At 35.8% G+C, this 21938-nt stretch overlaps 1 protein-coding gene across 6 annotated transcripts in view; it reads right to left on the reverse strand.

Annotated features, from left to right (window-relative positions):
- MAP4K5 (mitogen-activated protein kinase kinase kinase kinase 5) overlaps window positions 1-21938 on the reverse strand; it is a 113915-nt gene that overhangs the window by 79575 nt on the left and 12402 nt on the right. For all 6 annotated transcript variants that reach the window (XM_032244550.1, XM_032244549.1, XM_032244554.1 and 3 more), the window contains one exon: window positions 8968-9025. In XM_032244550.1, coding sequence (XP_032100441.1) covers window positions 8968-9025 — 58 coding nt within the window. The remainder of the gene's footprint in view (window positions 1-8967; window positions 9026-21938) is intronic.

Below are 21938 nucleotides of genomic sequence, written 5' to 3' on the forward strand. Positions count from 1 at the left end.
AATCATACTTCTAGGCTTATATCCAAAATAACTGAAAATAGGATCTCAAAGAGAGATTTGTAAATCCATGTCCATAGCAGTACTATTTACAATAGCCAAGAGGTGGAGGCAACCTAGTTATATACAATGTCTATTGACAGATGAATGAAAAAAACTGTAGTATATGAAAAGTACTCAAACTTAAAATCCTGTCACATGCTCTAACATAGATGAAACTTGAGAACATTATGCTAAGTGAAATAGGCTAGTCAGAAAAGGACAAATACTGTATGACTTCACTCATATGAAGTATCTAAAGGAGCCAAATTCATAGATACCAACTGCTGAATGGTGGTTACTAGTGGCTGTGGGGAGGCAACAAAGAGGAGTTTTATCAAATGAATATAGTTTCAGTTTTGCAATATGAAAAATTCTAGAGACCTGTTTCACAACAATGTAAATATACTTAAAACTACTAAACAATGCACTTAAAAATGATTATAAGACAGCTGGGAACAGTGTCTCATGCCTGTAATCCTAGCACTTTTGGAGGCCGAGGAGGGTGTTCAGGGTTCAAGAACAGCCTGGCCAACATGGTAAAAGCCGTCTCTACTAAAAATACAAAAAATTAGCTGGGCCTGGTGGCGTAATCCCAGCTACTTGGGAGGCTAGGGCAGGAGAATGGCTTGAACCCAGGAGGCAGAAGTTGCAGTGAAGTCAAAATCGCACCATTGCACTCCAGCCAGGGTGCCAAGAGCAAGACTCCACATCAAAAAACAAAAAAACAAAAACAAAAACCAAAAAATGGTAAGACAGTAAAGTTTACGTTTTTTACTGAAATTTAAAAAATATGAAAATGATATGAGTATAACCTAATTTAATGATTTTACTACAGTTAGATGTTTGGATGTTCAAGTTTCTAGATACATATAATACATATTTTTTTCTTTCTTTCTTTTTTTGAGAGGATTTCATTGTGTTGCCCACAGTGGAATGCAGTGATGTGAACATGGTTCATTGAAGCCTCAACCTCCTGGGCTCAAAAGATCCTCTAGCCTCAGTGTCCTGAGCAGCTGGAACTACAGAAGCAGGCTGCCATGCTCTGCTAATTTTAAAAAATTTTTGTAGAGATGAGGTCTTACCATATTCCCCAGGCTGGTCTTGAATTCCTGGGCTCAAAAGATCCTCCCACCTCAGCCTCCCAAAGTGCTGAGACTACAGGTGTGAACCACTGCTCCCAGACCAAAAAAATAAAAAATAAAAACTTCTAAAACAACATAAATATGCAGTAACCTAAAAATGTGTTTATCACTTATAGCAAAATTACAATGCAAAAATTAGATCTCTTAAGATTTGCAATGACAAAAGTTTTCTGCACTAGTAAGTACCAGATACATTTCTGAAGTTTATGAAATAATTTAATGTTAAAGATAGGTATCAAAAGGAAAACTAATTTTACTGGTAGCTCATTGTACAGTGAATACATCAGCAGTGCTATTTTCAGAATCAATTAACTCAATGCTAAATATTCTGTCAGCTAATTTATAAACAACCATGAAAAATACAGTGAAACGATGGTGGCAATCTTGTGAATATGGCTGTTTTGGTTCATAAGTAAATATGATTTTTTCCAATGAGCATAATGAATGTAGAATGTTAAACACAAAACATTAGTAAACAACACTAACCTTTATTCATTTTCTGTATCTATTATTTAAAACTAATAAAATGACATTTGGGGCATGTATTTGTGCCTTCAAATTAACATTTTCCATTAATTCAGATTTGAACTGTCCAAACAGTGAAGACAGGGTACAAATATTTTACTTTACAGAATATTTTTAAAAATAAAGGTTGTTAGAGTTTGAATAGAAATTCTGGCCGGGCACGGTGGCTCACACCTGTAATCCCAGCACTTTGGAAGGCTGAGGCAGGTGGATCACGAGGTCAGGAGTTCGAGACCAGCTGGGCCAATATGGTGAAACCCTGTCTCTACTAATAATATAAGAATTAGCCAGGCGTGGTGGTGCACACCTATAGTGCCAGCTACTTGAGAGGCTGAAGCAGGAGAATTGCTTGAACCTGGGAGGTGGAGGTTGCAGTGAGCTGAGATCACACCACTATACTCCATCCTGGGTGACGGAGTGAGACTCCGTCTCCAAAAAAAAAAAAAAAATTCTGTAAAGAACATACCACCACCTAACCAGAATAGCTGACACTTGTCCTATTTGGCCAAACAGCCTACCTTGGGATTTCTTTCAAGAATTTTCACAAGGCAAATCTATGGGTGGTTTAAACCTCCGTATACTTCTTGACTTTTTAAGATACATTCAACTTTCTCTGCTTATACTTTCAGGAAACAGGATAAAGTATTCCCTGCAAGTCCAAGGAAAGCTTTAAACATCTATTCAAAGATAGTTAAAGATTCCTACTTACTTCAAAAACTCTCTAAAGAAATACATTTATTTTATTAAAAATTACTATAAGTATTTCCAATTTAACATTTTAAAAGATAAGCAAAGGCACAAAGCAAAAGGGTATTACATTAATCATCCTGGTTGGTAATGTATTAAATTCTACCCCTGTAAGCAAGGCTCCCGATATGTAACAAACTGTAATTTTCATAAGCTTAAAATACTATTTTGTAGTTTCACCATAAAAGAGGGATAATGGAAGAAGGAGAGAGGGGAAGAAAAGAAGGATTCTGATGGTAAGTTTTCCCACAAACTTTGTTCCTGCTCTGGCTGTTGGCCACCACTAGCTACAGACTTGAGCAAACTGAGCATCTGTAAAATGAGTTAGATGGTAGGCTGAAATTCAGACAAAAGACAGAAAAACATGGTGGCATGAATCATCATAATATCTGCCTGCTCGTCTAGGGAACTCTGGATGCCTAACCAAAGAGATGAAAAATGCAACTAAAACTCCACTAGCATTATTTTCAATGCTAATCACTGGTAAGTCAAACTCTATTTAATAAGTATCTACTATAAAAATGAGGTAGAAATGGTTAAATCATTCCTGAAAGTAATCATTTTGCCTGTATATCCAAAGAGTAACAAGAACATACAGACATAAGAAGGACGCTGACTTCATTTTCTTTTACAAATACTTTTGTGGCTAATTTAAAAAAGCGATTCTCGATGCTAACCTATTCATTTTTTTCGAATATTAGGAAGAACTTCAAAAGCAATCTGTTTCAGCAAAATTTTGAATATAGCATTATAAAATTAAATTGCCAGAGGCAAGTCAGTAAATACAATTTAGGACTCTAAAATTACTATAAACTTTAATATCCTATTTTACACAGTGGGGAAAAGCACTATTAAGTTTACAGCTGGAATTTCATTTATTTAAAAAAAATTTTGTTTATGTTTTACCAGACATAAGTTTTTTTCTAAGTCATATTGGCAAATAATTATCTTTTCATGTCTAAATACAATTTTAAACCAGTTCATCTGTTAAATCAATACAAGAAAGCATTTTTGTATTACGCTGGTTTTAGTGCAAGTTTTTGAAAGCTGGTGAATATAGTTAAGAATTCATTTTTGAAATACAGCAGTCTCCAAAATTATTTGAAGTATCTGAACTGAAAGCTGGGAAAATTCATTAGCATATCATTATATATTTTTTTTAGCCGAAACATTCCCTTAAGTCTGCTCCAAAAATGTAAAAAATACCATCTACTTTGGCTTTACTGATAATGCTAAAAACCCACTGATTTCCCACCAAAATTCCCCAGCCAAAAAAAAAAAAAAAAAAGATAAATATAGGATGCTGAAGACACGAAGAATTCATTTTGAAAGGAAATTTAAGACAACAGTGTTTCAAACTCTCAGAAATATGAAAGGGAAAAAAGAGTATAGGTAATTGGGCAACAAAATGAAACAAAGAAACTGGTAGAGTTAAGGGGGTAAGCTCCATAAAAATAATACTTGTATAGAACTAATAAAAGCACTGGAACCATCAAGTAATAGAAGCAGTACTGGGGGCTGGGCATGATGGTTCTCGACTACAATCCCAGCACTTTGGGAGGCTGAGATGGGTAGATCACTTGAGGCCAGGAGTCCGACAGAGTAGCCTAGACAACATGGAGAAACCCTGTCTCTGCTAAAAATACAAAAATTAGCTGGGTGTGGTGGCATGCATTTGTAATTTCAGCTACTCGGGAGGCTGATGCACGATAATGGCTTGAACCTGGCTGGTGGAGGTTGCAATAAGCCCAGATCATGCCACTGCATTCCTGCCTGGCAACAGAGAGAGAGAGAGAGAGAGAGAGAGAGAGAGAGAGAGAGAGAGACCCTATTTAAAACAAAACAAAACAAAAGCAGTACTGGAGACAAATTAGTCACTGATATGATGGCAGACTTTAAAAATTCTTTACTTTCCAAAGTAATGAAGTAAAAAAATTCAAGAATCTTCAAAAACAGTTTCCTGAAATAGAGAAAAAATCAAAACTGCAGATGAAAAAAGCAGCTCATTATGTCTCAGAGAGAAAAACCTATAGAAAATTACTGAGACCAAATTATATTCTGTTGAGATTACTAATTTTGAAGACAAAGAAATGCCAGCTTTTGTTACAAACAATCAGGGAGTAACGGCAAGTTACCTACTAGGGCAAAAATATCAGGTAAACCTTACAGTTCTTTCCAACAATATTCAAGGGAAAAAAAAGTCTACAGATTTTTTTGAAGGTAGAGGGAGAAGAACGTGTGATGTAATCATTTTATACCTAGTCAAATCGTCATTCTCATTCAAAGGCAACAGAAAGACATCTTTAATATTCTTTTGTAGGAAGAATATTGCAGTTTCCATTACGTGCTTACGCTGTCCCAAGTGGTGAAATATAGGAGTGAGAATAATCACTATTCTCATGAATCTTACATTCTAGGAGACAAACAAAATACATACATGTATACATATAAACAAACAAGAAAAGTATCAGGCACTCACGTTTCCTATGAAGTGAACTAAAATAACAAGGGGATTGGCCTCTCTGAGGATATGATATTTATTTAAGCTGAGGTCTGAATGACCAGGAGCCTTCAGAGCAAAGATCATGAAAAACAGCTACCTCAGGCAAAAGAGAAGAACCGCTTTAAACTTGGACTGTTTAAATAAAAAGAAAACAGAGGCATACTAGAGTAGAGAGAAACATATGCAATGAGCTCAGAAAAGTGGGCAGAGCAGATCACACAGGGTTTTATAAATGAGGCTAAAAATCTGAGTATGTTTCTAAGTGGATATGGAAGCTTCGGGGAAGTGTTAAGCAGGAGAGTGTGATGATATAATTCATGTTTTAAAAAGTTCACTCAAGAGGCTTTCTGGAAACTAGATGGTGGGAAATGAGAGATGTGGGAGAGGCAACAAGACCTAAAAGGGTGGAGATGGGCAATAAAGATAAGCAGATAAATTTAGATGTGTTTTGCAGGTGGAGTTGAGGCAAATTGCTGACAGACTGATTCTTGAACACAAATAAGAGAGAAATCAAGGTTAATGCCCAGATTTTTGGCTTGGTTAATTGCTTAGCAAAATGGGGAAGATGGAGGGAAAAGCAGGTTTGAGAAGAACAATCTATTTGTGGATTTAAATTATAATACTCCTAATACTGGAAAATCTTTTTGATAATACGGTTTAGTCTATTGGTAGTTGATACTAAGTAGGTGAGAATGGAAAGAAAACAGCATAAAAAGACCAATGGTGGGTAGTAAATCTATTAAATATAAAACTAAGTCTAAATAATTGGTCGTGACATTTATAAATTATAAATATAATATTTCTTAAAAGAAGGTATACATACTAATACAGGTTTGTATTAGTAAAAGAAAAAGCAGCATTGGCAATATCAATGTCGGATAAAGTTATATTCATGGTAAAAAGGGTATAGAAGAGCATTAGGGAGTGAACGATTAAAGATGAAGGATACAAGTCACAACAGTAAGGGAAAGACTGAAGCCATTGACCAATATGAGTGACTAATGCATTATACATTTATTCCATCATTCTATCTCTCCCACTAGAATTCAAGTTCCATGAGAACAAGGTCTTTGCCTTTTTGTTCTCTTCTACATTCCTACCCTCTAGAACAGAGCTTGGCATAATTAGGCATTCAATAAACATTAATTAACAAAGAAATGAAAACATAATACAAAAATAAATTTTATGGGTCAAATGACAGACTTACAATACATTAAGCAGATGTGACACAAATGGAAGGAGAAATGAACAAAATCACTACAGTGGAAGATGATCAACACTTCTGTCAGAACCCATTTATGCCTACTGTTCCATTGTTGGAACTCTAAGATTGTGGGAGTTATTTATATCCTACTACTGCTCAAAGTCATCGCCAAGGTCTGATTTTTCACATGTCTGCAATTGAAAAAACTGCAACCTCCAGCATAAATGGGTTAATGCTCAATGCGTAAATACTAGAAGCACCAACCTACAATGTGAAAGTCCTGGCCAAAAATAACATTCTATACGATATGACTGTACAGTTACAAAAACAATTAAAAACATTTGAAAACTACCAGAAAAATGTGAATTCTATAAGACTGCCAGAGACAAAATATATCCAATAAAATCAGTGTCTGAAGTAAACATCTACAATAACCAATTAGACAGCATAAGGAAAAAAGAAACACATTCACAATAGTGAAAAATACCATAAATATGAAGATGTATATGGCAAAAACTTTCCTAAGCACCTGAATAAGAAAAAACCTTTATTACTGTAAAAATGCCAAATCTCCTACATTAATCTAAGTGCCTTTTTTCTCCTTGATAAAAATGATTTAAAAGTTCTCCTGAAGAAAACATTTTACAAACAGAAAGTATCTGAAAAATAAAAGGAATTTTAGATTGTAATATGCAATGAAAAGTTACAGTAATCAAAATCAGGATAGTATTAAAGTAGGAATAGAAAAAAGAAAACCACTGAAAGAGAATGCAAAATCTATGCTTACATGGAAATTGACAACCAAGACGTTTCAAATCTGTGGATAGGAGACTAAATACATAGTAACAGCTTTAGGAAACTAGCCATTTGAAAAAGAATATACATAGAGTTCTCTCATCCCTTAGAACAAACTGGTTCCTGATTGAGCAAATATTTACACTTTAGAAGAAAAAAAGGAAAAACTAGAAGAAATTACGTTTAAAATTTTTATAATTAGGAGAAAAGGCCTAAGTAAGGGAAATTAGGAATACAGAAAGGAGGACTAACAAATTTGTCTAAGAGAAAAAAGAAGACTTCCACATGGAAAAGAAAAGTATAGGCAGAGTACAAAGAAAGAAAACAAATTGGGGGAAACGTAAAATACATAATGAAGAGTCACTACCCTCAAAGTGCAAACAGGATCTAAAAATCGAGAATAAAATACAAATAACCTGATAGGACTGCGGCAAAACATAAGAATAGACAACCAACAAAATTTTAAAATGGCCAAATACTAAGATCACATCATCAATGTTTACTGAACTTTCATGTTATTCTTTCTTGGGGAACAAGTTGAAATATTATTCAATCTTAATACATGGGTCACGACTAACATAAAATAGTCAGTAACTTTTACAAAACAAGGCAGTAAGAAATTCCAGCCTTTCAAAGGGTCTTAATTTATGATCCTAGCATTTAATCCTTACATTTTAAGTAATCATACACATATTTTTCTTTTTTTTACTAAATTGTCTTCTTATGTTAGTTCTAATATAAGGCTTACTGAGAATTAAGAATTGCAGAATTTTAAAAATATACCCATTAATTCATTATAATGAACTGTAATATTAGGTTGGCAAAAACTGCAATTACTTTTGCATCAACCTAGAAAAAAATAAGCCATACCCTCAAATCAAGTAAGTGAAACTGTGCTACAACAAGCCCACTGCACTCGCTGAAGGCAGAAAGGGGATAAACATTTTTGTTTTCTCTGAGAGCACAGGCCAGTTCCTGGACATAACTTGAACAACCATCCTTGAATATAATTTGAATATTTGCTCTAATGACTTTTCCAAGAGAGGCAAATGCTTGTATAGTTGTGTTATATTCCCTATTTGTGTTAGTGACATTTTGGAGATCATTTTATACTTAGGTGGAACTTAATGAGAGGATCTTGAAAGAGTATTATTATAACAATTTCGATTTGTCCAGAAAAAAAAGACACTGGGACATATCTGAAAGCTTATTTTTAAAGTGTTCCAGCATATGCTACCTCAGTATATTATCTCTCTAATGAATCACATATATAATGATTTAAATACTGTGTCTGAAATGCAAAGTCATTTTAACTGCTCAAACTAAGAAACTCGCATAATTATGGTCATATACTTACCCTACATGCCTAAGTTTATGAACCAGCAAATGAACATACCACCAAATATTCACTTACCTGGTCAAAAACTACTACTACACTGATTAGAAACTTTTAGGATATGAAAATCATAAAACCGTTTCAAGGTTATAGTTCTATTTTCAAAGTAAATTATTCAGTGTGTTTTAAAACAAGCAGTCTTCTGACACACAGAAGTGTTAATAAAATAAGCATTAAGCTAAGACCAGAATTAACAAACCTAAACCAATCAAAGGGAACAGCTGACAAGCAAATGTCATTAACCCAAATATTCACCACAAAAAAATCACTGAATACTTTCCTTATCAAATTCTCATAAAAGCTAAATCTGAAATTCAAATATTTCACTATGATCTTAAAAGAAAATTACTTTAATATTGTCAACTGTCTTCCAATTTTGAATGTGTACATGTCAAACTTTATTTGGCAACAAAACTGTCACATCAAACTCACCTTTAACTAACCACCTCCAGTGGAGTTTAATTGAAGATATTCTATTGACCTGATACAACATATAAAGACTTCTTTTGGGAAGAAGGGAAACAAGGAAAGAAATATGGAAAATACTTTTAAGACCTATATTTATGAAGTGCACAAGAAAATTGTTCAAAATTGTCTTGAGGGTTTTAATACATACCAGGCTCCAATTTAATGATTTTTACTGCAGCCAACTCTCCTGTGTGTATATTTCTGGCCTAAAAATAAAATAAACACAAAAATCTTGTTAATTCAAAAGCTTAATTACATCATAGTACCAAATAACATAGTACCAAATTTAATACATGTATTTAATAACATAGTACCAAAATTACTTGGTACTATGTTAATTGTTTATCAACCATATTTTATCAAAGCTAAAAAACAAAATATTTCCAATAAAATGAGCATATTCATTTTCCCATTTAAGAAAAATATAGATAAGACACAAAAGTGTTTTACAAATTACTATTAGTCCCATCGCTCAAAAACAGCTACTGTTTAAAATTTGGTCTACTTCCACCAAGGCTTTTCTTCAGCCTTGGGTTAATATTTTTAATTTTAAAGATCTCATGGTTTTTATTTATATCAGAAAACATCATCATAGGTCATTAAATCATCTATATCTAACTACCTAGACAAAAACAGTGTAGATGCATCTCTTTCCTGGTATACATATGTATATGCATTTGCATAATGGAAGAAGATAAGCCCATCACAGTCTTCTAAAACATGATTGCAATGCTGCCTAATTTTCCACTGACAGGATATATAATTTAACCAACCCTCTACTGTTGGGCATTCATAATTTTAATATTATTTTCAAAGATAAAAATAGGCAATAAATATGTCTTAGTTTTATCTCTATCCATAGCCTTGATTATTTCCTTCAGTTAAATGCCTAGAAGAGAAACTACTATTTAACAAAATATCAACAAACTTACTATAATTAGCACTGCAATGAATATCACTACAAATATTTTAGCACGTATCAGCTTATAATGAAGGCAACCTAGACATACAATGTGAGATCAAAAGCTACGTGGATTTATAACGGGTATATTGCCATATTGCTCTAAAACACTGTGCAAATTTATACTGTCATTGACCTTGGATGTTAAATCCATGTCTGCCAAGACTTATTGTAGGTAAAAATTAAATGGTTATAACATAGTCCATATAACCATCTTCATTTATTGCTGGACATTAAGGATGTTATAGTCTTTTCATTATTTAAGATATATTTGCTTTAAACAGATTCTAAGGTATGATATCACTAGGTCATATCAAGGTTGTGAATATAAACATATACCATCAAATAGTCTAAAAGCATTTTACCCTATATTCTCTTTGTTAATATGAGTGCTTATTTTCATTGTACCCAGTGGCATATCATATGTGGAAATGGAATTTACTAATTTATGGCCTTTTCATTTACTATATTAGATTTGAATGCCAACTTTCAAATGGCAGAAAAAAATAAGAAAAAGATATGATAAAATAGAAAAGTATAGTTACAGTAATTTGCCAAATTAAGTAAGTCAAATAGCAGAGGAAAGAAGAGAAAAGGGGAAAGGAATAGAAGAATGATAAAGTAGGGAAGAGTACCTTAAGAGATCCTTTTAGAAATGACATACAAAGGGTGAGAAAAAAGAATAGAATGGGGGAGAGATATACAAAGGAAAAGACACAAATGGAAAGAAAAATAAAATAATTTTTCCTTTTGTTTTGTCTTTTTTTGAGACAGGGTCTCACTGTCACCAGGCTGGAGGGCAGCAGCAGGATCTCATCTCACTGCAACTTCCGCCTCCTGGGCTCAAGTGATCTTCCCACCTCAGCCCCCCAAGTAGCTGAGACTACAGACACCTGCCACTACACTCAGCTAACTGTTGTATTTTTTGTAGAGACAGGTTTCACCATGTTGCCCAGGCTGATCTCAAACTCCTGGGTTCAAGTAATTCGCCCACCTTGGCCTCCTGAAGTGCTGGGATTACAGGCGTGAACCACCAGGCCTTGCAAAAAAATAATTTTCAACAGTAGAAGCCACAATTACTTTGTGATAAGTTCAGATTTTCCTCATCAAATCTAGTGAACAGGTTAAGAAGGGGCCTCAGGAAAGAAGAGCAGGCTTTCATTTCCTCCCTTTGACAGTTATTTCTCTCCTAACTATGAATACTGTTACAAAAACAGGGAGCAATAGTCAGCCAGAAGCCTCACACTATTCCTACCCTCTCCCCTTTCTTGTCTTTGGACAAAAGAATTGCCTGTTAGCCTCAGGTCTTCTTCTAGTTCCTAAAATCTTCCTTGGGTCATAAAAAGATACATGCACATAGATTTCGCTTCTCTACCTCTCAGCCAATTCACATGCCAGTGGGACTCAGGTATAAAAAATATGGCCAGAACAAGCAATGATAACTGACTTCCTGGGAATCTTGTTAAGTAGATTATAAATGTGTGTTAGAAGACAAATTCCATAATAATGATGGCAATTATTTTTGTAAGGCTTTGTCGTTTGCAGGAATTTTCACATATATTACTTAATTCTATTTATTTAAACACAGGCTTAGTTTAGTAAAGCTGACTTGCCCAAGGCCATCCTGCTGGCAGGGGTAAGTCAAGAGTTAGAATCCAGGCCGGATGCGGTGGCTCAAGCCTGTAATCCCAGCACTTTGGGAGGCCGAGGCGGGTGGATCACGAGGTCAAGAGATCGAGACCATCCTGGTCAACATGGTGAAACCCCGTCTCTACTAAAAGTACAAAAAATTAGCTGGGCATGGTGGCACATGCCTGTAATCCCAGCTACTCAGGAGGCTGAGGCAGGAGAATTGCCTGAACCCAGGAGGCGGAGGTTGCGGTGAGCCGAGATCGCGCCATTGCACTCCAGCCTGGGAAAAAAGGGTGAAACTCTTTCTCAAAAAAAAAAAAAAAAAAAAAAAAAAGAGTTAGAATCCAAGGGTATTCTGATGACAATATTTCACTGCTCCTTTTCAGAATTTGGGAATTCTCTTTTTCTCTTTAAAATGCAATAGACACTAGAGAAAAGTATTAATTTTATAATATTTAACAGATACGTACCAGTGGTAACTTTTGTTGAAACAGATTAACAAAGTAATCTATTGAAAACAGATTAACAAAGCAATATACTAATCGCCTTTCACATTAAATTTCTCTGTGATAATTTTCAGTAACAGAACGTGAACTATTAACACATTTAAAGTCTTAAAAAAATAATCTTAGAGTTGAATTTGATCCAAAGAAAACAGTATTATTTTAAACCTTCTGAAAAAAGCTACTGAAGGCCAGCAGCCTTCTACCATGTTTAAAATCTATCGTAAAGAACTGGAATTCCAAAAAGAACCAAATAGACTCAACGAACTCTTCTTTTAACTCACCTATGTCACAGTCTAGCAAATATGACAGCTGCTTCCGTGCCTAAATATCAGTACCCTAGTTTTCTCTCTTTCCCTATCTACCTAAGTGATCATTTAAATTGTTTTTTTCATTCAAAATTTTCACTGGAATCCTACAGAAAACAGAAAAACATTTTTGGACATAACAGTAAAAGTTTACAAATTGGGAAGCAAGATTTAAGTATAAGGGGCGTAAAGGCACAAGTAAGTTACAGAAGTACACTCACAAACTGTGACAGTTGAAAAATTCGAGATTATATATTTCAGGTAAGGAATACAACATTCAACTGATATGACAATGACTGATGCTAACACATTTCCAACAACAAAGTATCTTCAGGCAATTCATTATTCCAAGCAAAAACAGGCATTTGGACAATACATTCTGCAATTCACTGCCACTCACTTTCAGAAACGAAAAGAAAATGACTCCATTCTTCTCAGTTGCCAATTATTAAACAAGAGTCAACAACATGAAAAGATCTAATATGCTTCTCTGAGAGTTTGGAAGAATTAATTCTGATTTTAGTCAAATTAATCAGAAGTGAATAGCTTGGTCTCAGTCTGAAAACTGTCCTCATTATGGTACATTCTCCTTTCCCCGTCCCCTTCCCCATTTTGCCTGGTTAACTCAGACTTGTCCTTCAGGATTCAGTTTAGTTATCACTTCCTCCAGGAGTCTCTCCTGGTATCCTAAGGCTGGATTAAGGGTGTTGTCCTCTTAGCTCTAGGCATGATCCTTTGAAAGGCCGTGCCACATGGCAGATGCTCTACAAATTTGCTGAATAGACAATCATGATAGTAGGAAGGTTATTGCTCTCTTAAAAAATATTAAAATCTACTACAACTAGAAAATGCTATGAAACTGACAATATTCTATTTTAAATAGTCTTACTTTTCTCACTGACGTTGAGTCATATTATGATGAATTAAAGTATTTTGAAGAAAATTATTTGTAAAAATTTATTATGAAGATTTTGTTGTGGAAAAATTAAAAAAATATAAAACAAAACAGTAAAAGATGAGAGTCCCCCTCCATCCCAATCTCATCTCCCCAAATAACTATTGTTAACGGTTTAGAGTATATCCCTCCAAGCTTTTCGTTAGGTTGAGTCCTAAGAACACATATGCACAGAACACAAACCCTGGTAATTTGGCAGTTTCTCACAAAGCTCAACATAGTCTTACCATATAAGCCAGCAATCCCACTCCTTGGCGTGTGGGCAGCTGAGCTAAAAAGTTATGTCCATATAAAAATCTATATATAAATGTTTAAAGCAGTCTTTATTCACAGTCTCCCAAAACTGGAAGTAACCAAGATGTCCTTCAATAGGCGAATGCATAAACAAACTGTGGTAAATTCATAGAGTGGAATGTTTATTGCAGCACTACTCATGACAGCCAAGACACAGAATGAACATGGGTGTCCAACAACAATGAATAAAGAAAATGTGATTATATATATACAAAATGGAATACTATTTACCCATAAAAAAGAATGAAATGCTGTCATCTGAGGGAACATGGATGGAATTGGAGGATATTATGTTAAGTGAAATTAGCCAGGAATAGAAAGCTAACCACCACACATTCTTGCTCACATGTGGAAGCTAAAAAAAGTTAATTTCATAAAAGTAAAAAGTAGAACAGAGAATATCAGAGGCTGAGAAGGGTAGGGGGAAGGGAGGAATAGGGAGAAATTTGTTAAAGGATACAAAACTACAGCTAGATAGGAAAAATAAATTTTAGTGCTCTATACCACTACTAACAGGATAGTTATAGTTAACAATAAAATATTAAATAGTTTCGAATAGCTAGAATACCAAATGTTCCCAACACAAAGAAACGATAAATGTTTGAGATTATAGATGTGCTCATTACCCTGATCACTACAAATTATATGTATCAAAACATCACTATGAATCACTATGATCACCCATGAATATGTACAATAAAAATTTAATTTGAAAAAGACCAGGCACGGTGGCTCACGCCTGTAATCCCAGCACTTTGGGACACTGAGGCAGGTGGATCACGAGGTCAGGAGATCGAGACCATCCTGGCTAACACGGTGAAACACTGTCTCTACTAAAAATACAAAAATTAGCCAGGCATGGTAGCATGTGCCTGTAGTCCCAGCTACTCAGAAGGACAAGGCAGGAAAATCGCTTGAACCCGTGAGGCAGAGGTTGCAGTCAGCCGAGGTCATGCTACTGCACTCCAGCCTGGGTGACAGAGTAAGACTCCATCTCAAAATAAATAAATAAATAAATAAATGGAAGCCACAAAAAGATATGGAAGAATCCTAAATGCATATTGCTAAGTGAAAGAAGCCAGTCTAAGAAGGCTTACAAACTGTTTGATTCCAACTACATGACATTGTGAAAAAGGCAAAACTACAGAGAGTAAAAAGCAATGGTTGTCAGGGGTTTAAGGGAAGGAAGGAAAGAGATGAATAGGTGAAGCGCAGGGTATTGGTAGGAGAGTGAAACTATTCTGTATGAAATGGTAATGATAGACATATGTCATCACATATTGTCAAAACCCATAGAACAATACAACATGAAGTGTGAATCTTTATGTAAATTATGAACTACAGTTAATATCAATATTGAGTCAATAATTGTAACAAATGTACCAAACTAATGCAAGATGTTAATAAAAGACAAAACTGCAGAAGGTGAGGGGTTGGATAAATGTAATTCTATGTATTACATGCTCTATTATTCTGTAAAACTGAAACTGCTCTAAAAAATTGTCTATTAATTTAAAAATAAACAATTATTTTTAAAAAGAATACACATTGTTAGACACATTTGTGAATCAATTTTTATGATCAGAATCAACCCATTTATATTATGCGTCAATTTAATAGAGCCAAAAAGAAGAGGTAAAGACACCTTAATTTTTTTTTAGAGATTCTGAGGGGCTCAGAAAGAAACAGATCATTGGAGGATTTGAACAACAATAGCAAAACAACATAAAATAAAGATGGTGTTCTACAGTTACACCATGCAGAAGCCAAGATATATTATATGTAGTTACAAAAGTAAAAAGTAAAAAATACAAACTACAACTCCCACAGATAGAAATAAATACTTAAATGTCAGCTTCCATTTTGAAGATGTATTTCTGTTCTCTCCAAATGAAGAACCGATGGGCAAATGTTTGTACTCTGTAATTTTCCAGCTGGATTTTTAAAACAGAAAGCAGTACCAGGCTCTTTTATAATGAAAGGCAAAGAGGCTTTCAGAAAAAGAGATCTTCTAAACAGAGACCTTACAGATTCAATTTACTAAAGGGATCTTTCAGAAATTTAACTATACAAATTCGCATTATAATCCTAAAGAGTTTTGGAGTACTAGTTTTTGAAACCAAACATTTCTTTCTAATAAGTTAAACGTGATACTCTCAATCCTTTTTGTGTTTAACTTTAACACACAAGAATGAAAAGATCCTGCATTATGTTTATAAAAGAAACTAACTGGAGTACCATAAAAACTACACAAAAAAGATCTAACTATTTCTGATTCCTATTCGTTTTAGCAGGGTTTTGGTATACACTAATATTCAGATTTAAGAGTATACTAAACACCTAGACATCTAATAAAACATATTACAGTTACAGTTCTTATTTTACTCTTATTAATCAGGAGCTGAAATTATTAGGTGGAAAAGCTAGACTCATAATAAATGGGATCAGTATCACCATAATATCCACAATAGAATCATTCAAATTAAATTGATTTTCTGTTCCCATTGCCAATGCATTTCCTTTTCATCTCTTAATTCATATTTCCAAGTCAATTTACTGCTAAAGAAGTATTTCAACTCAAGTCCTCCAGTCTTCAACATCTTGTTAATAGTAAAAAGTTACCTAGGAATTTCCGCTTATACCAAAAAAAAAAATTGAAAGATGTTAATTAAGCCATTTCTACTTCAGTAATATAATGCAATCGCCAGTTTTGTAAACTATGAACTTTTCTACATGCTGTAAATTTTTAATGTAATTAAAAATTAAGGAGGAAAAATCTAAACATTTTACCTACAATGTTTCAACACAGAATGGAAAGATATGACTCAATATATTGTAATACATCATAGTATTCATGAAGTTGAAAGATAATTTTTTTAAAACTGGGGCTAAAAAAAAAAAATTGGCAAGTAAGGACAGCCATCTAAAAGCTATGGCAACCAAGACCACCACCATGAAGAAAAATGAAAAAGCTCCTGTATTCCACTTCACTGTCCTTCACATTAGATCTCTCCTCCTACCCCCAGATAACTTTCTTCCTGCATATTTTTAGGGTTACAAAACTTTTCCATTAAGCCAACTGTGGGCTTCAGTTTTAAATATGCCCCCTTTCTCTATAACATAACGTCAGAAAATCCAGACATCTCAATATTTAACAAGCTATCTCTAGTGGCCAATGACTGCTTCTCAGGGTCATAATTATGTATCCCAGACTCAGGAACATGACCTACCATACAAAGGAAGCAATACAGCAACCATAAAGTTTGAAAAATACAAAGTAGCTGATTCATCCACAATAAAGGTGAAGAGTCAATTATGTCACCGGCTGTAAAACCTCTATATCCAATACTTTATCGAACATTGTTTTTCTTCTGTTGTTGTTTCTTTCTTTTTTTTTTTTTTTTTGAGGCGGAGTCTTGCTCTGTTGCCCAGGCTGGAGGGCAGTGGTGTGATCTCAGCTCACTGCAGCCTCTGCCTCCCAGGCTCAAGCAATTCTCATGCCTCAGCCTCCTGAGCAGCTGGGACCAAGGCACACACCACCACGCCCGGCTAATTTTTTTTATCATCACGATGGCCACGATGGTCTCAAATTCCTGACCTCAAGGGATTTACCCATCTCGGCCTCCCAAAGTGCTGGGATTATAGGCGTGAGCCCCTAGTCCAGGCAGGAACATTGTTTTTAACTGGTTCATTTACTCAACAAACATTACTTAATACTTACTACGTGCCAGGTACTGTTGTTAATACTAGGAATGTAATGAAACAAAAACAGTTCCTGTATTCTAAAAGCTTTTATCAGTTAAAAAGACAGAGAAGGGAACAGTAAATACTATATAGTGTGAAAAAATGCTCTCAAAGATGATACAAGTCAACATTGGAGAATTCTGAGCTCAGTCAAACTAGGCTGAAGAAAAAGCTTTCAGGAGAAAGCAAATTTAAACTGAGACCTAATGGAAGGCTTTCCTAGGAGGTGTCGTGGGTGGCAAAATTCCAGGCAAGGTGTAAAGACAAGAGAAAACATGGACAGTTTAAAGAAGCCAAACTATCTGGTATTAAGAGAATATAAAGATATAAAGAGGGAATGGTGAGAGTTAAGATTCCTCTGATGGTAAGGACAGAATGTATCACCCCCTATCTTCCTGTAGCTATCATATGCTAACCTCTTGATCATTCTTACTTTTATTTTTATTATTTTGTTGAGATAGAGTCTTGCTCTGTCACCCAGGCTGGAGTGCAGTGGCACGATCTCGGCTCACTGCAGCCTTCCTCTCCTGGGTTAATGCAATTCTCCTGCCTCAGCCTCCCAAGTAGCTGGGACGACATGTGCACGCCACCACGACCAGCTAATTTTTGTATTTTTAGTAGAGACGGGGTTTCACCATGTTGGCCAGGATGGTCTAGATCTCCTGACCCAGTGATCCGCCCACCTCTGTCTCCCAAAATGCTGGGATTACAGGCGTGAGCCACCAAACCCAGCTGGTCATCCTTATTCTTTTACGACTTTATGACCCCTGGCTCACAGTTTCCTCTCTACCCCTTCTCTTGCTACCACTCTTAGTGACTTCAATATCTGGAACTATTCTGACTTTTCATTCTCTGACCTAACTAACATTATACTTCCTTCCTGATCACTACCTCCTATTCTTTCAGCTCACTTATTCTAGTTCTCCCATTCCAGCCATTCTTTCTCCTTATCAATTCAGCAATGCATTCCTCCATGACCACCAATTATTTCTCTTAATTCCATATATCCTCCCTTAACTATCAGAATTAAACTTCCTCTTTCCTCTATTGTACTAGCCTGGCAAAATCCTAATCCTGATTAATCCCAATTATCCACTAATTCCACATGGGTATCAAATAGCTAAGAACTATTAGAAAAAAAATTACAAAATCATGCTAACTGGTCTTATTTTCAAATCATAAAACAAATCTCAAACTACAGCTTCTCCTACAGGTTTTATTTTCTACTCTTCCTAAGAGCTATTCCACTCCTCTTGCTTCAAACTTTCAATAATCCCTCAGCCTCTTTGTTATCCCCTCCTCTCACCTATCCTAATCGATCATGGAACTGCATCTTTTCTTCATTTAACATTCACCTATGTAGCCAATCATCTATCTCCAGGGCACATTTCTCCTCACTTTGCTCCAGACTTCCACATCCACGGAAACTTAAGTGGCATCTTAACATTAACATGTCTAACACAGAATACTCGATTATATCTGCTCCACAAACTTTTACATTCCCATATCTTCCCAATCTAAATCAAATTTACTACATCCACTCACTCATGTAAGCCCAAAACCCAGGTCATTCTGCATTTCTTTCCTTCACACTCTTCACATCTGATGTATCAACAAGTCCTGACAGCTTAAACATATAAGCCAAATCCATGCACTTCCTTCTATTTCCAGTGCCATACTGTAGTTCAAGCTTGTCTCCATCAGGAACTTTTTTTGTGAAACATGGAGAAACAGCAAGTCAGGAATAATCCCTGTTCTGGATTGCACAACAGGGTAGACAGTGGTCCCATTTACTGAGATGACAAACATAGAAGGAAGCACACATTCTGTGGCAGGGAGAAGCATAGAGTTGGGGGCTCAGTTTTGGACATATTTACATTTTAATTTGCTATGGAAAAACCAATCTAGTGATATCCTATAACAAGAGCTAACCTGGACTGAAAACAGAGTTAGGCATCATCAACACTACCGAATGCAGGCAGGTGGATGACATTACTTAGAATAAGTAGTCAGAAGAAAAGAGGATCAAGAACAAAATCTTAAAAAATTAGCTACACTTAAGGAATAATGAAAATAGATGAAGTTAAAATGAAACTATTACAGAGATACTATTCTCTAGAATCTCAGTTTGCAGGAATTTTTAAAAGTCATCCAATCCAATCTCTCTTTTAAAGAGCAAATCTCTCTACCTAATCTATAATGGTCATTTGGTCAACCTAATACATTCATTTTTAGGATAACTGGAGTTGTATAAATGCTTTTCTGTGACAAGCAAATATATTCTCCTTTAATTTCTCTTCGGTGGTCCCAGTTTTGGTTTGTAAGGTAACACTGACTTAACCTAGTCTTTCTACTATATGACAAATTCAGATCTCTGAATTCATAAATTTATTCAGGAAGTATTGAGTCTCTAAAGTCAGGAGACCTAAGCTCTAACTCTGCTCAGATAAAATATAAAAGCTCGCTTCTACCTACAGGCAAAACACTAATTTTTCAACATGCCATGCCATATAAATTCTAGATCCTTTCCACCAGTCTAGTTACTATTTACTTTGACTGTGCTTAAAGTTCGATGTCCAACAAAAACGATAGTAGTTGTAACATTAGATTCATGACAATAAAGGTGACATTTCTTTTTTCAAGTTTCTACAAAATTACAACACTTTTTTTTTTTTGAGATGGAGTTTCACTCTTGTTGCCCAGGCTGGCGTGCAATGGCACAATCTCTGCTCACCACAACCTCCACCTCCCGGGTTCAAGCGATCTTCCTGCCTCAGCCCCTGGAGTAGCTGGGATCACAGACATGCACCACCATGCCTGGCTAATTTTTTGTATTTGTAGTAGAGACGGGGTTTCTCCATGTTGGTCAGGCTGGTCTCAAACTCCCAACTTCCCAAAGTGCTGGAATTACAGGAGTAAGCCACTGTGCTTGGCCTTTTTTTGGGGGGACAGTGTCTTACTCTGTCACCCAGGCTACAGTGCAGTGGCGCAATCTCAGCTCACTGCAACTTCTGCTTCCTGAAAAACTGGGATCACAGGCATGCACCACCATACCCGGGCTAGTTTTTGTATTTTTAGTGGAGACAGGGTTTCACCATGTTGGCCAAACTGGTCTTGAACTCCCGACCTCAATTGATCTGCCCGCCTCAGCCTCCCAAAGTGCTGGGATTACAGGCATGAGCCACTGTGCCCAGCCTACAATACTTTTAAGTTTTAAAAACATGTTGAGGGCAGGCACGGTGGCTCACACTTGTAATCCTAACACTTTGGAAGGCTGAGGAGGGCAGATCACTTGAGATCGGGAGTTCAAGACCAGCCTGGCCAACATGGTGAAATCCTGTCTCTACTAAAAAATACAAAAATTAGCTGGTGTGGCAGTGGGCGCCTGTAGTTGAAGCAACTTGGGAGGCTGTGGCAGGAGAATCGCATGAACCTGGGAGACAGAGGTTGCAGTGAGCCAAGATCACGCCACTGCACTCCACCATAGGCGACAGTGAGACTCCGTCTCAAAAAATAAAGCAAAAAACAAAAAATAAATGTTGAAAGTGTTCTATCCAAAACAGAATGCAATATTTTATCCTCTGACAAGAGCAAAGTAGGTGCTTCATTTTACTTTTATATCATTTTGGGAAAAAGAGCGGCTCTAATCGCTAAACATATTAATCATGCATCAATTTAACATTTATTCACTGAGCACTTCTTAACTATCAGGTGCCGCAGGTACAAGGATAGAGTGACAGCAGGGAATTAGTAAGATGAATAAAAATATCTGTACCTGCCCTGTCTGAGTTTCAAGATTTTAGATCCATATAAGAAAGTTTTCTCTAGCAATTAAAACTGTCCAAAAAAACCCTAACTACTTCCAAACACAGTATATCTTTATTATTTAAATAAGAAGTTATAAATGACCATTTGTAAAGGACAAGACAGGGAATATATGCAATACGTGCAAGTCAAAATTTCCCTGTTAGCTCCCAAACTCCTTATTTTTTTTACTCTAAGTTCCAGGATACACGTGCAGAAGGTGCAGGTTTGTTACGTAGGTATACGTATGCCATGGCAGTTTGCTGCATCTATTGACCTGTCCTCTTAAGTTCCTCCCCCTCACCCTCCACCACCAACAGGCCCTGGTGTGTACTGTTCCCCTCCCTGTGTCCATGTATTCTCATTGTTCAACTCCCACTTATGAGTGAAAACATGCGGTGCAAAACTCCCTAATTTTTGTGGCGCAAATTACTTTCAAGCTGGCTTCCACACAGTTATACAGGTCTGGACAGGTGCTTCATATCCCTTGCAAGGAGGCTATACTGCACAATTTCCCCACTACTAGGCAGACAGATTCAGAGCCTAAAGCCTTCCAGAATGACTCAAAAATCTATTTACATGACTTCTATCTCAGGTATTCTGCCCAGTCTATTAGGATACTCATCTGTCTCTGAAAAGGCTTTTCCCAACTCTTTTCTAACACAGACTGATTTTATTAAAAGGAGAATTACTTACAGAGGACTACTTAAAATAAAATAATTATCTGAAGGTCTTAATGGCAAAGCAAAGGGAGGAAAGGGCTTGAGTAGGGAAAGGGTAGGGAAGATGTGAACTCTCAGTCATTGTTGATGGGTGCAGATTTTTCTGGAGAATAATTGGTCAAAATTTGCTAAAACCTATGACAATTTAGGAAATTTAACTCTAGAAATTTATTTAAAGAAATAAGATTATGTGAAA

Source organism: Sapajus apella, unplaced genomic scaffold, assembly GCF_009761245.1.
Source record: "Sapajus apella isolate SASKATOON/1434 unplaced genomic scaffold, GSC_monkey_1.0 scaffold55, whole genome shotgun sequence".
Taxonomy (NCBI): Eukaryota; Metazoa; Chordata; class Mammalia; order Primates; family Cebidae; genus Sapajus; species Sapajus apella.